This window comes from Pan troglodytes, chromosome 12, assembly GCF_028858775.2.
Source record: "Pan troglodytes isolate AG18354 chromosome 12, NHGRI_mPanTro3-v2.0_pri, whole genome shotgun sequence".
Lineage (NCBI taxonomy): Eukaryota > Metazoa > Chordata > Mammalia > Primates > Hominidae > Pan > Pan troglodytes.
In genome coordinates this window covers 90,347,992-90,365,908 of record NC_072410.2, presented here as the reverse complement: position 1 = coordinate 90,365,908, position 17,917 = coordinate 90,347,992, and the positions used below count along the sequence as shown (strand labels likewise).

The 17,917-nt window shown below is 34.8% G+C and overlaps 1 protein-coding gene across 48 annotated transcripts in view; it reads left to right on the top strand.

The window, feature by feature from the left end:
* Positions 1-17,917, top strand: part of BIRC6 (baculoviral IAP repeat containing 6) — a 259,651-nt gene that overhangs the window by 106,575 nt on the left and 135,159 nt on the right. For 25 of the 48 annotated variants that reach the window (XR_010149161.1, XR_010149162.1, XM_063789157.1 and 22 more), the window contains 13 exons: positions 1,862-2,076; positions 2,240-2,448; positions 2,772-3,118; positions 3,731-3,950; positions 4,502-4,635; positions 5,348-5,485; positions 7,452-7,579; positions 10,563-10,694; positions 11,716-11,931; positions 12,985-13,168; positions 13,812-13,967; positions 15,652-15,785; positions 16,769-16,922. Coding sequence is in view for 46 of the 48 variants with exons in the window: in XM_063789157.1 (XP_063645227.1) it covers positions 1,862-2,076; positions 2,240-2,448; positions 2,772-3,118; positions 3,731-3,950; positions 4,502-4,635; positions 5,348-5,485; positions 7,452-7,579; positions 10,563-10,694; positions 11,716-11,931; positions 12,985-13,168; positions 13,812-13,967; positions 15,652-15,785; positions 16,769-16,922 (2,367 nt within the window). In the remaining 2 variants the exon portion in view is untranslated. The remainder of the gene's footprint in view (positions 1-1,861; positions 2,077-2,239; positions 2,449-2,771; positions 3,119-3,730; positions 3,951-4,501; positions 4,636-5,347; positions 5,486-7,451; positions 7,580-10,562; positions 10,695-11,715; positions 11,932-12,984; positions 13,169-13,811; positions 13,968-15,651; positions 15,786-16,768; positions 16,923-17,917) is intronic. The other 23 variants (XM_063789163.1, XM_063789161.1, XM_063789159.1 and 20 more) reach the window with 4 other exon arrangements.

Below are 17,917 nucleotides of genomic sequence, written 5' to 3'. Positions count from 1 at the left end.
ACATATTTGTGAATAAACTCTAGGCAACTTTTCTCTTAAAACAGTTGGTTTTAACTACCACCAACATTTTTGTGCTTTAGCAGCAGTAGAATTCAACAAAATCCTCAGGGAAATAACATGGTTATAGTATACACTGTAGCATGTATCATTATATGAAGAATTAAATAATATTTGCGTTCTTGCAATGTGGTTGTTTCCTCTTTGTAAGAGGGAGTTTGAAAGCTAAAATAAAAGTCTTACAGTATTTTCTGCCCAACTAATCATTCATTGGTAACAACATTAGTGTTGATGACATTTAGAGTGGAAATTTGTTATTCTGAAGTCTTATGGGAGATGAGCAGTTGTTTACACTGTAGTTTGTTTTTTTATACATAGCAATGACTGTAGTACATAAGCCTCCTGAGGAGGATAACTATGTTCTTTCTTTTTTTTAAAATAATTTTTCTTGTTAGGGAAGTATTAGTAACTGCCTTGTTTTCTTTTAAACTAGCTCTGTTGAGAATAGCACTATTCCTAGAAGTTTAATTTAGTTGTTTTCCTTCACTATAAAATGTAGCTGGTAAGATTACTAGCTGACCCACCCCAAAACAATAAAGAAGAAAAAGAATTATGACATTATTAATGATCTGCCTTCTGTTTTATTAATTGAACTTATTCTTGTAATGTGGGTGAAATGAGGGATGTAAATCTGCTTTTTCTTTACCTATTTCATCTGGCATTGAGCTGAAGAGACTGGGATATGTCTATACTGGGAAAAAGCATTGTTTGAGATCCATTAGAGGACCTTCCCAAGGCCTTTTTCAGTGGTATTTTGATTATATATGATTGTAGTCCTGCTTTCACTTTGCATCTAAACCCCAATGAATGCAATATGCAACTTCACAGGAAGTTAAGCAGGGCTTAAGGAAACTAAATCAAATAATACTATTTGGTATTTAAATGCATCTAGTTGTGAAATTAAGAAAAAAAGTTGCCAATGGCTGAAAGAAGAGCAGATTGATCCTTTACAAAATTAACTAATATACTGCATTTGCTGATTTAATTTTTTAAAACTCTGATGTTTTAAAGAAGCTTGTTTGTATAGTGGTTGATTGCCTTAACTGTAACAGTAGCAGTCTTACTGTTGTTTTTTTGTTTTGTTTTGGTTTTTGTTTTTGTTTTTTTAAAGAGATGGGTGGCTAGGTGCGGTGGCTCATGCCTGTAATCTCAGCGCTTTGGGAGGCCGAGGCGGGTGGATCACGAGGTCAGGAGATTAAGACCATCCTGGCTAGCTTGGTGAAACCCTGTCTCTACTAAAACTACAAAAAATTAGCCGGGCATGGCAGCGGGCGCCTGTAGTGCCAGCTACTTGGGATGCTGAGGCAGGAGAAAGGCGTGAACCCATGAGGCGGAGCTTGCAGTGAGCAGAGATCGCGCCACTGCACTCCAGCCTGGGCGACAGATCGAGACTCCGTCTCAAAAAAAAAAAAAAAAGAGGGGTTTCGCTGTATTGCCCAGTGTGGAGTACAGTGGCTATTCACAGGTGCAGTAGCAGTCTAGTGTATTGCAGCCTGGAACTCCTCGGCTCAAGCAATTCTCCTGTCTCAGGTCCCCCAGTAGCTGGGACTAGAGGCACTTGCCACTGTGCCCAGCTACTCTTAATTTTCTACTTACGTCTTGGGGTTCAAAACTAACACAGACTGGGATTTCAGAAAATTTTTGAATCAATTGACAAGGCCATTTTTACATATTTACTTTTCCTCTTATTTATAGTTTAGTGAGTTGCTTTCATATTTTAAGATGAGTGCTCCAAACTATTTTTGAGTGTATCATTTGGTTAATTGATATATTTTTGGTCAACTGCTTCTTCTTTCTCTCATAGGAGCAAGGAGATTTGTGACCTTGGATTTTGGGAGGCCTATATTGTTGACTGATGTATTGATTCCCACTTGTGGAGACTTGGCCTCTTTGTCAATTGACATTTGGACATTAGGAGAAGAGGTGGATGGAAGGCGGTTGGTAGTGGCAACTGATATAAGCACCCATTCACTAATTCTTCATGACTTAATACCACCTCCCGTGTGCAGATTCATGAAGGTAAAGAACTTTAAGAAAGTAAATTGATACGCTTTCTATGTTTCTGACAAGTTATGAAAAATGAATATATAATTTAAAAATATAACTATCTTTTTAAATACATTGCTCAGATTTTTATTGTGGCAGATGTGCATATATGTATATTTATAATTTTTCATTTCAGATCACTGTCATTGGACGTTACGGGAGTACAAATGCCAGAGCCAAAATCCCATTAGGATTTTACTATGGTCATACCTACATCTTGCCTTGGGAAAGTGAACTGAAGTTAATGCATGATCCTCTAAAGGGAGAGGGAGAATCTGCAAACCAGCCAGAAATTGACCAGCATTTAGCAATGATGGTTGCTTTACAGGAGGATATACAGTGCAGGTTAGTACAGAGTGCAAATTTTAATCTTATTGAAACTTTGTATTTTATATAATGTCTTGCTTATAATTCTGTCAAGAAATGTCTTTTCATAGGTGTACAGATAAGAGCAAGAGGAAGTAGGAGATTAGCACGTTACAATAACACTTAATGCGTGAAAATATTGTGATTAATTAATGGGCTCCATTTATTAGTACCTATCAAGTGGGTAATTCTTTTTAATGGTTGTATGTTAACAGGTTTAAGAGATTTAATTCTTAGTATTTGTACATGTACATAAAGAGGACATTACAAGAATTATTTTGTTCAATCTTTTTTTACTTTAGGTATAACTTGGCTTGTCATCGTCTGGAAACCCTTTTGCAAAGTATTGATCTTCCTCCTCTAAACAGTGCTAACAATGCACAGTACTTTTTACGAAAACCAGATAAGGCAGTTGAGGAAGACAGTAGGGTTTTTTCTGCTTATCAAGATTGTATTCAGCTACAGCTTCAACTAAATTTGGCTCATAATGCAGTGCAGAGGCTCAAAGTGGCGCTAGGTGCAAGCCGGAAGATGTTGAATGAAACATCAAATCCAGAAGATTTAATTCAGACATCTTCCACAGAGCAGTTACGTACTATCATCAGATATTTACTGGACACTTTGCTCAGCCTGCTTCATGCTTCTAATGGTTTGTATTTGGCTTACATATTTTAAAGGCTGGGAATATACTTGATGTGATTTCGCTGCATGTTTTAGGATCTGTGTCAATATTTTCTATTGTAAATTTTGGTATTTTAAAAAATGTCAGTATTTATGAAATGTCTCCTTAGGTTAATCTATTTCTCCCTGTTATTTTAAACATTTCTTAAATGAAGTTGTGTGTGGTTTTTTTTGGGTTTCTGGTATTGACGTGCACATCATTGTGCTACTGGCAAAGTATTAAGTATTGCATAGAAGTTGAACAGTGAAACTTTTCATAAATTGCTAACCTAATATAGAGCTATCATTTTCTAGCCAGGAGGTAGTTTTGATCATTACACGAGCTCACACGTTCACTGACACAGCCATCTGACACATCCAGCTCCATAGGCAAGAAATGTAATTTACTTAAGTGCTAAATATTTTCGTCTCCAAGTATGTAACAGATTTCTACATACAAGGAGTAAATACGTTGCAAAATAAATAGAGTATAATTATCTACTGATTACTAGAAAAGAGGAAAGTGTATTTAGGCATGCGTATTTTAATATTATACAATACATTTAAATAGGAAAGTTTACTGTTTTCTTTCTTGTAATAGGACACTCTGTTCCTGCAGTTTTGCAGAGCACATTTCATGCCCAGGCCTGTGAAGAGCTCTTTAAACACTTGTGCATCAGTGGAACCCCAAAGATACGGTTACATACTGGTCTTCTTCTTGTTCAACTGTGTGGTGGTGAAAGATGGTGGGGTCAATTTCTTTCTAATGTCCTTCAGGAATTGTACAATTCGGAACAGCTTCTCATCTTTCCACAGGATAGGTAGGTCAGAAAATGTTGGAGGTATTTGTTATTAATGATTTATACTTTTCACAGTTACTGGTTAGCTTTTGAAATCTTTCAAATGTGGATACTAAGTTGTGAATATGAAGCAGATCTCAGAGTTTGTGAAATGACCAGTGAAGGGCACCAGCACTGTATCGAAGAAGATAATAAGTGATAATTAGAGTCTACTCTTTAGTTTTCTAATTGAACTTGTGGACTTCATAGATCTGTGTTTATAAGTATTTCTATTAGATTTTGTTACTTTATATGCTAAATGTGTTTGTTTGTGGCTAATAAAGTTCTCTCATTCACTAAGTGCTTGATTTCTTGTTAATAACGTTAGAAAATGTAACCAGTAGTTAGAAAAAAAACTAATCTTAGCTTCATACCTCCAGATACAAATCTTGCTTTCCCAGTCTGAAATATGGTATGTTTTAAGAAAGCAAATATTCTATCATTACTCTGTTAAATTTCTATGTAAATTATTTTAAAAATTGAACAATCGAATTGATTCTTATTCTTTTCTTTTTTGTTTGTTTTGTTTTTAGGGTCTTCATGTTACTTTCCTGCATTGGTCAAAGATCACTTAGTAATAGTGGAGTATTAGAAAGCTTACTTAATCTCTTGGATAATTTATTGTCACCTCTTCAGCCACAGTTACCCATGCATAGGAGGACAGAAGGTATTAAGAGAAAGCAGTGTTCTTTACTAAAAACAATATTCCTGTAAATATTTCTTTTATAAAATATCTTCTCTGAAATACTTTAATATTATTTGCAGCACATTTAATATTTTTATGATGTAAGCTTTTAAGAATGAGCAACCCTCATGTGATTGACTGCCATATAGTTACTACTTTTAAAATTTATTACCTTTTCATTATTTGAACTTAGTATAGTATGTTTTTCCTGTACTATTATAACTAAAGTCAAACTCCCTTACATAAGTTTGAGCTGTAAGGCACAGTTGTTGTTCCCATCACCAATAATGAGTTTTGTTTGAACACACTTTTTTATAGGAATAAAAACATTAGAACATAGTTTAGTGCTATATGAATTATAAGTTGAGAGTTAGATGTTTTATTTCAGTTCCTGTGAATCTAAGAATAGTATCTTATACCTTGCTTTCTAGTTTATATAGTCCATTTTGGATTCAGCCTGCACTTAATCTGTTCTTATACCTTGAAGTCTTTGTCTTTCATTAGATTTGATGTTCTACTCAGTTTCTGGCTGTTGGTGTCTATTTTTTAGACTTATTACATATAAATATTAGTGTTAGTAATGATATGATATGTTTTGGATTTATAGAATGTTTTGTTTCACTTATATTATCAGATCTAATTAGGAATCCTAAAGTCATCTGGGTGTTTTTCCTTTGCTGTCATCTCTCTCCAGGAGTACTAGATATTCCCATGATCAGTTGGGTTGTTATGCTGGTGTCCAGGTTGCTGGATTATGTGGCAACTGTTGAAGATGAAGCAGCAGCTGCAAAGAAACCTTTGAATGGTAAAGACAGGGAGAGGTTTCTGACAGGTATCAGAAGTTTATAATAATATGTTGGTGGGGATTTTGAGTGACTTCGCAGTTGTTCCAGAACTGGCTATTGGCCTGGAGCTACCAGCTGTATGTAATTTATGGAAAATACAAATGAACTTTACTACAATTCTGTTTAAAGATAACATTTATACTTGGTGGACTTTATAGACAAGCTCCTTTGTCTGGACATGACTTTTAGTTTCTAAATACAGCTATGACTTTTACAAGGTGTCTTCCCTCAGGCTTGTTTAAAGACTTTATAATAGCATGCATATAAGTGAGTTATGAAAGGGAAATCAGAGAGTTTTTATTTTTTCTTAGTATGATGTGTCATTTCATTTAGCATTATTGGTATCTACTAATTAACCACAAATGGCCTGTATTTTTAAATACAGAAATTCTCAGATTTTGAGTTGTAAGCTTTCTTTATAGGTTCAAAGCACAGAAAAATTTAAAAATTAAAGGAAATCAACCTGCAACATTATTTTATTACCCTCTTCCCAGTTAACAAGGCTTTTTATTTTTCTTTATTTTTATTTTTCCTCAGAGATTCTTGTTCTGAAAATAAGGGTTTTTAAATAAAGGATTTGAGATACCTAAATCCAGTATGTAAGCCATTGAGATATGTAAGCCTACATATGCTTACATATGGCTTACATGTAGTATGTAAGCCATTGAAATCCATAAAATTTGGAATTCTGTACATTGTCAGGAACTCAGTATTTTAAAAAGTTCTGTTGAGATGTTATAGTGGAATCAGTTGTTTATAGTGCATATTATGTTTAGGAAGATGATGGGGAATTCATATGTATAAGGAATTTGCTTTATATTGATTTTTAAAAAATAATGTATATCTATGAGTAGTTTACTCAGTTGTAGGATATAGAGGTAAGAAATATAATTAACATAAATAAAACTACATTCATATTGAGAAAGTCTTGTTTCGTTCTGTGGCCCAGGTTGAAGTGCAGTGGCACGATCTCAGCTCACTGCAACCACCACCTCCTGGGTTCACAGGATTCTCCTGTCTCAGCCTCCCAAGTAGCTGGGATTATAGGCGTGTACCACCACGCCCGGCTAATTGTTTTGTATTTTTAGTAGGGACGAGGTTTCACCATATTGGCCAGGCTGGTCTTGAACTCCTGACCTCAAGTGACCCACCCGCCTTGGCCTCCCAAAGTGCTGGGATTACAGATGTGAGCTACTGCACCTGGCTGAGAAACAGTCTTGAAAAAAAGAAAAATATAAAATAAACTGTAATGTAATCTTGGAATATAACAGTATTGGGATTGTGTTTGTTTATACATGCGGATACTATGGAAACATTGGTGGAAGAGTTTTAGGGCTTGAAGAACTTGAACTAAGACTTGATAAGTAGGTAGGAAAGACAGAAAAATGTTTTTAGGATTAGGAAAAGATGTTTTGGGATTGGAGATGGGTGTAAAGTGTGGTATTGGGCCCAAATTGAATGAAACAGAATAGTCTGGAAATATTCCAAAAAAGGAGAGTAAGTATAGGTAGACGGTTATGCGTTCTGAACTATTTAACCTTATTTTGGTAGTTATTAGTTAAATTATTGAGTATCCTTTTTTGGTTCCTGATTAAAAGCATCTGTGTTTGAAATAGGCAATAGTAGTATTTGTTGTTGAAATTGAATGACATCATCAAAGTTGTATAGAGATTAATCTTAATTGTGAAGGAAAATAGCTATTATCTAAATGAAAGATTGGAGACAGAGGGAACTCTGGTTTTAAAATGATTTAGGGTCTACATTAGATAATTGACAGTTATCCAGTCTCTATAGAATCAGATCTTCTAGCAATGTCTTTACAATGTTTTTCTTATTAAAACTGCTTTTCATGATTCGCACATGTATAGCTGTGTTTTTTGTTTTCTGGGTAGGAAAGGTACTTTAAAATCACATTTAACAGAATTATTAATACAAGTTTTCCTTCGCCTGTAGGTAATCAGTGGAGTTTTATTAACAATAATCTACACACTCAGAGCTTAAATAGATCTTCTAAAGGCAGCAGTAGCCTTGATAGATTATATTCCAGAAAAATCAGAAAGCAGCTTGTTCATCATAAACAGGTAATTGTCAATATATTTAAAAATTTTTAATGTTTGAGAATATTGTTTTGGAGGTTGCATGAGATAGATGTGCCATCAGATGTGAGGTATAACATTTAATGGGCTCTTAGCTTAGGAAAATTATCTAACACTTTGGAGACTTCAATTTCCTTAATTGTTAAAATGACGACAATATATAGTTTACAGACTTTGTTGATGTTCCTTTAACATTTACTGTTATACATCTCTATTACTACTATTCTAAATGAGGTTGTCATTATCTTTTGCCTAGTCCAAAAACCTCTCTTCCTTTGTTCTGCTTTAATTCAATCCATTTTCCTTCATGTAATTCTCTGTGGCTTTTATTTGACCTTTGGATGAAGGTCAAACTCTTTAACATGGCTTCAGGGTATTCATCTTCTGCCCCTCTATCTAGCTTCCAGATTTTAATTTTGGTTTCTTTTTCCATGTCTTTTTTCTCCTTTTTCGTGTGTGTGTGTGTGTGTGTGTGTGTGTGTATTTTTTTTTTTTTTTTTTTGAGACAGGGTCTCATTCTATTACCTAGATTGGAGTGCAGTGGAACAATCATAGTTCACTGCAGTCTCCAAATTCCTGGGCTCAAGCAGTCCTCCCTCCTTAGCTTTCCGAGTAGCTGGGATTACAGCTGTGTGCCACAGTGCCAGGCTAATTTGTAAATTGTTTCTTGTAGAGATGGGGTCTCTCTTTGTTGCCCAGGCTGCTCTCAAACTCCTGGCTCTGGCGATTCTTCTACTTTGGCCTCCCAAAGTGTTGGGATTATAGGTCTGAGCCACTGTGTCCGGCCACAAAATATTTTTATTATTGCTTTAAGATGTAAGAAGATTCTATATGAAAATCCTTAGCTCTGGCATGTTATGAAAGCTTTGGGCTTTTCAAATTTTTTGTTTTGTTTTTTATATTTAAAAAATTTTTTGATTTATGGGGCTTTTTTTAAAGGTAGACTTGGCAATACGTTTTTTATTTTTCACTTCTAAGTTTTTCAGCTATGAGCTAGTTCAATCCTTTGCAGGAAAAATGATGAGAAGCATTTTCCTCAATTACCTTTTCTTTTTGAGACCTTTAACCAATTTTAGGTAGTAGTAATTTGTATCTTTTAATGTTTATACTCAGTGCATTTAATTAGGATACAAAACAAAACCTAGTGTGTCTCTGAGTGAATATTTGTCTGTAAAATATCATTATTTGATTCTTCATTATGAATGACAGTATTGGGACAGTTGGCAAAACTTAAAAGGTGCCCTGAGGGATAATTGGTGGTCAGGTGTCGGTATTACTTCTCTCATTTTGATGGTTGTAACTGTGATTTGTAGAAGGTTTTTATTTCTAGGAATTATAAACGAAAGTAATCAGGGCGATTAGTCATCAGGTTACTAACTTACTGCCAAATGGCTTAGTGAAAACCAGTTGTATTTGTACAATAATTAAAACTGGCTGTTTCAGAATAAATTAAAAATGATTCTTTTCTTGATTATATTTCTTGCATACGTTAATGGTAGAACTTTGGAAATTATTTTCTGAAAATACTGATGTGTAGAAATTCTCAGTTAACGTTTTAAAAATTATGTGTACATGCTAGTTTTAATTTAGGATAGAGTTTTTTTCATCTATGGAGATAACAGCCAAGTGGATTTTTAAAGATAACATTAGTAATGTTTTTTTTCCTGATACCAAAAACAGGTGTCAGGCAGGGCTCACTTTGGGAGGTTGAGGCGGGTGGATCCGTTGGCACCAGGAGTTCAAGACCGGCCTGGCCAATGTGGTGGCGTGTGCCTGTAGTCCCAGTTACTCAGGAGGATGAGGCAGGAGAATCCTTAAACCTGGGAGGCAGAGGTTGCAGTGAGCTGATATCACACCACTAGTCCAGCCTGGGTGACACAGCAAGACTATCTTCAAAAAAAAAAAAAAAAAAAAAAAAAAAAAAGTGTCAATAGTAGTAATTTAGGAAGTGTTCTCTGAGAAGGAAGACTTAATAAGCTGCTAACTCAATTATTATTCATTTATAATTGTGGCTGTACCTTTCTAGTACTGTATATTTAAAGTAACTTTCTGTGTACACTGTGTACATGCTGTATGGAGAACACAGTCACCAGATTGTAAGGTCTTTGTGAACAGAGAGTTTTTTCTCTTCTGTGGTCTGTTTGTTCATTGTTGTCGACTGCTGATTGCTGTTGTTTAGGGATGGGGGAGATAGGATAGGAGGGAAGTGTGGATATACTTATAAAAGGATATGAGGGAACCTTGTGGTGGAATTGTTTGGTATTGACTGTTGTGGTGGATACATGAACTAACACATGTAGAGGTGTATCCAACTGAATACATACACAGACAAACACAAATGAGTGCAACTAAAAATGGAAAAATAAGGTTGGCAAATTCTGTCAATGTCAATACCTTGTGATATTATCCTATAGTTTTTGCAAAATATCATTAGAGAAAGTTGGGTAAAGTGTACAAGAGATTTCTGTATTATTTCTTAATTTATTTATATATAGCTTAATTATTTCTTAAGCTACATTGTAGCAAATAACTACAATGATCTCAATCCAAATTTTAATAAAAAATATAGACATAGCAAAATGTGTACTACTCTTGAGATTTCCATTAAAACAAAGCTAAGAAATATTAAGCAATAAAATATTTTTCTCATTTATTTAATTAAAAGTAAAGTTTTTTCTCTCTATTAATAAATATATATCGCTCGATTATGTTAGTGGCTTATATAAGAAAGTCTTCCAGTTATTTCTTACTCCCATGGGTAAGGGAGATTTTAATGAAAACAGGGAGAGATCTCAAAGTCAGGATTTGAAATGATTTTTAAAAAAATTATCATCACAGTTAAAATTATACTACATCTTTCAAGATAATGTGCATTCCATTAGTTTGATGTATGAATTCTGTGAGGAGTATAATAATTTTTTTGTTTTTAACATTGTTAAAGATTAAGTTGTTTATTTGTTTTATAAAGCAACTTAACCTACTAAAAGCAAAGCAGAAGGCATTGGTAGAACAGATGGAAAAAGAAAAAATACAAAGTAACAAAGGATCATCATATAAACTCCTGGTAGAACAAGCAAAACTAAAGCAGGCCACTTCAAAGGTATGATCTATACTTTTCAATATAGTTATCTCAGAAAAGTCGAGTTATGATCTTTAATTACGATCGAGAAACTTAAATATACATTACTCTGCTTAACAAGAGAAGCCAACCTACTCTGGACTTTTTTTTGGTGGGGTAGTTTAACTGAAGGAAATGTATGATAAATGTGGTATTTAAGTATTATTGTAATGTATTACCTTCATTGTGGATTGAGTTCCAGTAAGTTGAAGATAAAGGACAGTGGAATGTATAGTTTTGCTAATGTGGCATTGATAGAGCAGTTTATTTCCATTTTACAATACAAAATTATACAAGATGATTGCAAATATTATTGTATCAGCCTCACAAATAAAATGTATATGTAAAGTGAAAAATGTGGCATTCTCTTTCCCCTTAGTATTGTTACTGGAATATTTTGGTGGCTGAGTTTAGAATTGAAACTTCTTTGGGTCCAGTGGTGCTCACAAGGCTCAAATGTAGTATGTCTTTTGTAAGTGAAAGTGAAGTTCAACTGATTTGTAAGTTTTAAAACCTTGGTGTTTACTTTTTAAAATTTTGAGGGATACCGTGTATGTATCAAACAAGTTTGTAGTCTTTCTATAACCTGAAATTATGATTATTCCACCAGATTTTGAAGTAACTCGAATTAATATTTTGTACTTGATGTTATATTAGTTTTTTTTACCTTCAAGCTTTTACAAATTATGTTTAGGATGTTACGGTAATATTTATGTTGTTAGATTTGACTTAATAACTTAATATATTATCTACATTGAATGTCTGTAGAATTTCACTTTTCTGAAACTCTGTTACATATCTGATACTTTACTCCAAATAGGAAGTAAGGTATATTGGTCAGTTTAGCTTTTAATATTCTTACTTTTGAAACTTACAGTGTATCTAAAAATTTTGCTCTTTAGAAGTTGTAATATGGAGTGGACATTTTCATTACATAAATCTATACTGAAAAAATTTTCATTAAGTAAACATTGATTTAAATACTATAAATTTTTGTGTGCAGCACTTTAAGGATTTAATTCGTTTACGTCGGACAGCAGAATGGTCCCGTTCTAATTTAGACACAGAAGTTACAACAGCAAAAGAAAGTCCTGAGATAGAACCACTTCCATTTACTCTGGCCCATGAACGTTGTATCTCAGTAGTCCAGAAACTTGTTCTGTTTCTTCTCTCCATGGACTTTACCTGTCATGCAGATCTCTTATTGTTTGTTTGTAAGGTATGTAAACTATAAGTATAGACTTACAGGGTTGGCCGGGCGCAGTGGCTCATGCCTGTAATCCCAGCACTTTGGGAGACTGAGGTGGGTGGATTATCTGAGTCTAGGAGTTCCAGACTAGTGTGGGCAATGTGGCAAAACCCCGTCTCTACAAAAAAAAAAAAAAAAAAAAGTGACTTGTAGGTTAATTAAAAACTAGCAAAGGATGATGTTTTTAGTCAATTTTGATTAAGAGAAATGATGCCTCTTTTGGTTTTGCTTTTTTGCAGTTAGTTTTTTTATTGTGTCTTAAAAGATGAAAAAAATTCTTTTCAAATTTTTCCTTAAGGAAATCTGATTTATATTTTAATTTATTTAAAACTTGAGGGTTTGAAATGTAAGTAATGTGGATATGTTTATCTCCAACCTGCCTTTCTTATATTAATTAAAATAGGAAATACACAAGTAAGTGTCAAATTATATTAAAGAAGGACTTTTGACTGGGTGTGGTGCTTCACAGCTGTAATCCCAACACTTTGGGAGGCGGAGGGGCGGATCACAAGTTGAAGAGATTGAGACCATCATGGCCAACATGGTGAAAACCCGTCCTTACTAAAAATACAAAAATTAGCTGGGTGTGGTGGCATGCACCTGTAGTCCCAGTTACTCGGGAGGCTGAGGCAGGAGAATTGCTTGAACCTGGGGGCGATGAGGTTGCAGTGAGCTGAAATCGCGCCACTTCACACCAGCCTGGCGACAGACTGAGACTGTCTCAAAAAAATAAAAAAAGAAGAAGGACTTTTAATGTCATGATTGCTTTTCTGTGGCATATTCACTGTTTGTAGAAATTTAATTCTTAACTATACAATTAGATCTTAAACCAGATTTTAATATTTGATTCATGAAATTACATTCTTTTTTGCATTCCATCTCAAGCAATTTTTTTTGATACCAGACTCATACATCATTGTTGATACCTATTGTTCAGTGCTAAAGTATTGGTAGACTTCTGTTATTGTTTGAAAAAACATGTAATTGCTATTTAAGTGTATGATTTTATAAAATGTATTACAGGTTCTTGCACGCATTGCAAATGCCACGAGGCCAACTATTCATCTGTGTGAGATTGTGAACGAACCCCAGCTGGAAAGACTGCTGTTACTTTTGGTTGGAACTGACTTCAATAGAGGAGATATATCTTGGGGTGGTGCTTGGGCTCAGTATTCCTTAACTTGCATGCTACAAGATATTTTAGCAGGTGTGTTAGGATTTTTCTTCATAGAGTATGTCAAAATTACCTTGTCATTGCTCAACTAAGAATCTTCAAAGGGATCTTTAACCCCCAGAGGGATCTTTAACCCCCTAAAAGCATAAAGGTCTGTTTAATCGGTTTAATGTTATAGCAGTAGCAACCATTGAAAATTACTTTTGTATTTAAGTATATTGATAGTCGCGATAAATGCAAGGCTTTAGAAAGGCTTTGGGTTGTTAAAGTGCATGAATATTGGAGCTAGCCTGCTTTATTATTAACATCAGTGGTATGCTGCTTACTGGGTGAGGAAATCACTTTGCCTCAGTTTCTTCATATATAACATAAGGATAATAAGGATAATCTTTGTATAAGGTTGTTTTTATGAATAAGCGTGTTAATGTATGTACAGTAATTAAAATAACTCTTTGTACATGTTATGTGTTTACTGGATACTTGTCTCTAGCATTTGAAAGTAATGGAGTGAGTCCTAGCATTCCTTACGTGGGTGGGAACTCATTTGCCTCAGATTCTTTTGTAGTTAGTAGAGCATTTATTCTGTCAGTGACTAAACTGGAGGGAAAAAATGTGCTGTAATACGTTTTCGAAATCTGTATAAATTATTAAAACAGGACTATCCCCTTACATACAGGAGAATTACTGGCTCCAGTAGCCGCAGAAGCCATGGAGGAAGGAACAGTGGGTGATGATGTAGGTGCGACAGCTGGTGACTCTGATGACTCCCTTCAACAGTCCTCAGTTCAGTTGCTGGAAACTGTAGATGAACCTTTGACACATGACATAACAGGTAAAGTTTTACATTATGTTTCTTCTTTATTCTATTAAATGGAAACATGTTTCAAAATAAAGAATGTTAGAGAAAAATAAAGTTGATTTTTATATTTTTCTATTAGTTCTTTGGCCTTATAAACTAGATCCATTATTTTCCTGGTAAATACATTTTATCTTGGTTCTCATTACAACAAAATGCTATAATTTCATAATATCCTAATTATGTTGATATAGTGTGATTTGGCAACGATGAAGAAAATGCAATGTAGAAAACATGTAAAAATACAAAGTGATGAAGACAGCAGTTTTAAAAGCTCTTATTCTTTAAGATCGAGCATGTGATTTTTTTGGTGTATTTTTTTCTTACTTTTTCTTTTTTTTCCTTTTTAAAAAGTATCTTTATAAATTAGCATGCATAATCCTTTATCATCTCCATACCCCTTACTTTTCAAAAGTCTGTTTTGGGTACTAACCTGTATATGTCAGATGCTGCAGTCATTTTCAACCATTTGTCATTCCTTAATCTTATGTTTGCTCATGATTTTCTATTTTTTACTTGATATTCTCTTTATCTGGAGTAGATTTCCTGTGTGCACGATGAACACTTCGTTATCGAAGTTTCACATAAAGCGTGCCTTTCTCTAAGAGGCTTTTTCTGTCATTCCCAGCAGAGTTAGGGACTTTGCCATCTGTACTTCCCTTGCGCTCTCAAATATCTCTGCTAGCACATATCATGTTGTAGTCAGTTTTAATTATAGTGCACCCCCACCTCTGAATTTCTCTTAATTTATTGGGTTGGAGAGTTTTATTAATCTTCATGTACTTATACTCAAACCCTCATACAGGCTGGCATTTACTAGGCATTCTGTAAAGTTAAGCTGAATAAGAGGATAGGAATGATGGAAAAGTAAGAGTTATAAAGGGGTACTTATAAGGGTTATAAGAAAGCTACTTAAAAATTTGGAGACATCTGAGAGACAATAATTTCTAATTCATAACACAAAAATAAGGTAAATGGCTTTTTTTTTTTTTTTTTTTGAGATGGAGTCTTGCTCTTGTCACCCAGGCTGGAGCACAATGGCGTGATCTCAGCTCACTGCAACCTCTGCCTCCTGGGTTCAAGCGATTCTCCTGCTTCAGCCCCTGGAATAGCTGGGATTACAGGCGGCCACCACCACACCCAGCTAATTTTTGTATTTTATGTAGAGACAGGGTTCTGCCATGTTGGTCAGGCTGGTCTCAAACTCCTGACCTTGTGATCTACCTGCCTCGGCCTCCCAAAGTGCTGGGATTACAGGTGGGAGCCACTATGCCTGGCCGGTAAATGGCATTCTTATAACTTCAGTCCTGTTTGCTTTTCTCTTTAATACTGGGTAACATTACCTGTAATAATGAATTACATGTTAGATGTAATAGAATGTATATTATTTAGTAATGTTGGTAATTATTTTTAATAGCAAAGTTTATGCAACTTACTTCAATAAGAGCTAATACTGTGGTCTTTTCTCTAGGAAAGCAAATATCAATGAATCTTTGTTTTTATCGTGTATTATGGAGCGAAATGTTTGCATACATAGAGTTTTTTTTTTTTAGGCATATGTAACATGCAAGTAAAATAACTTTTTGTAACTAAAAGCATTATGTCATCGAAATTTTATGTGATACACTCCACCAATAAGATCACTTTTAATTATTTGAAGGTGCACCTCCTCTGTCCTCTTTGGAAAAAGATAAAGAAATTGACCTTGAGTTACTTCAGGATCTAATGGAAGTTGACATTGATCCTTTAGATATTGATTTGGAAAAGGACCCTCTTGCAGCCAAGGTTTTTAAGGTATGATACATGAGAATAGTCTTTGAAAGGAGGCTGGGCGCAGTGGCTCATGCCTGTAATCCCAGCACTTTGGGAGGCCAAGGCGGGCAGATCACGAGGTCAAGAGATCGAGACCATCCTGGCCAACATAGTGAAATCCCATCTCTACTAAAAATACAAAAAATTAGCTGGACATGGTGGCGGGCACCTGTAGTCCCAGCTGCTTGGGAGGCTGAGGCAGGAGAATGGCATGAACCCATGAGGCGGAGCTTGGAATGAGCCGAGATCATGCCACTGCACTCCAGCCTGGGTGACAGAACGAGACTCTGTCTCAAAAAAAAAGAAAAAAAAAAAATTCTTTGAAAGGGAAGTTTTCCGTCTCATACTTTTGGCTTAGTAATTACTTAAAAGAGGAAAATATACATACTTAACCACTAATGCAACTCATTATTCAGCATTTTCAAAATTAAATTGCTATAGGTACTACTATTGTAGTTTTTTAAAAAAATCAATGGAATAGTATAAAGAAAACTTACATTTTTATTAATATAGCTACTCATAATTATCATACAATAATGAGAACTACATTTAAGTATACAGAAGTATAGTTATAGATCACCAACATTTCAGACAGCCATTTAAACTTCATCCGAGCTGTGTTCATTGCAGAGTCTACTTGTATGTTAGCCTGCTTCTTTTTTTTTAAAGGAGAATCACCTGTAATAATTTATGGTGGTACAGTTCTTTGGTCCATAAGAGATTTTATTAGGGATGCTACTTTCAGTTTCTAAACATATAAGGTATTTTTAGATTTTGGCAGAAAGTGAGGAGAAAATTACTGGACCATTCTTATAAATCATTAAAATTATAAGGGGATTTGGGAAATTTAAAGGGTGGATAGAATATTTATTTTGTAGTTCTGTTTGGGTTTAGATAATGTAAATAACGTGTCATTCAGCCAAGAGGCAAAAATAAACCACAGTTTTTTTTTCCATTCTTTTAAGCCAATAAGCAGTACATGGTATGATTATTGGGGTGCTGATTATGGGACCTACAATTACAACCCTTACATTGGAGGTCTGGGAATTCCTGTAGCAAAGCCACCAGCAAACACGGAGAAGAACGGATCACAGACAGTTAGCGTTTCAGTCTCTCAGGGTAAGTGTATGTTTATATTTTAAGGCATATGCTATTCTTAAAACAAGTCTGTCATTTATGTATACTTTGTCCCTTGAGAAGTTGAGCCTGGGTGTATGCCAGTGGGGTTAGTATCACAGCTGTGCTGTGAGTACCATTCAGAGCTGTTTCTTTGTAGTCACTTTGGAGGAACTTCTATCTTTTTGATTCTCTGTCAGAATAACACCTAGCAAGTGTTGTTTGGGATTGGCAATGATTTTAATTAATTGTGCTGTATTTTAATTGTTGACTTTAATAGTAAACTTGTATTTTATTTATAAAGAGAATGAAACTACATTAAGTATTATTTCTGCAGGTTTTTTTTTTTTTTTTTTTTGAGATGGAGTCTTGCTCTGTTGCCCAGGCTGGGGTGCAGTGATGTGATCCCATCTCACCGCAACCGCTGCCTCCCAGGTCGAGGGGCTTCTCTTGCCTCAGCCTCTTGAGTAGCTGGAAGTATAGGTGCATGCCACCAAGCCCAGCTATTTTTTGTATTTTTAGTAGAGACAGGGTTTCACCACGTTGGCCAGGCTGGTCTCGAACTCGTGACCTCAAATGATCTGCCTGCCTTGGCCTCCAAAAGTGCTTGGATTACAGGAGTGAGCCACCATGCCTGGCTTTATTTTTACACTTTTTTAGTCATGTAGAATATATGAGATGTGTTTAATTTTTTAATAAAATTAAAATACATTTTTTATTTTTAATAAAATAAAATACATTTTTTCCCTTTTCAACGCTGCTCCTTCTGTTATAAAATATTTTTTAAAAATTTGAAACACACATTTACCAGAATGTTTCAAGTTAAATGCGGAGAATGTTTATTCTCTAGAACCATTTGAGAGTACGTTGGTAATTTGATGTCATTTTTGTTTTGTTTTGTTTTACAAATCAGGACATTCTTCCATATATACATATCAAGAAGTATATTCCCTCAAAATCAGGAAATTAACGTTACTGCTGTCAAATACTGAGAGCCC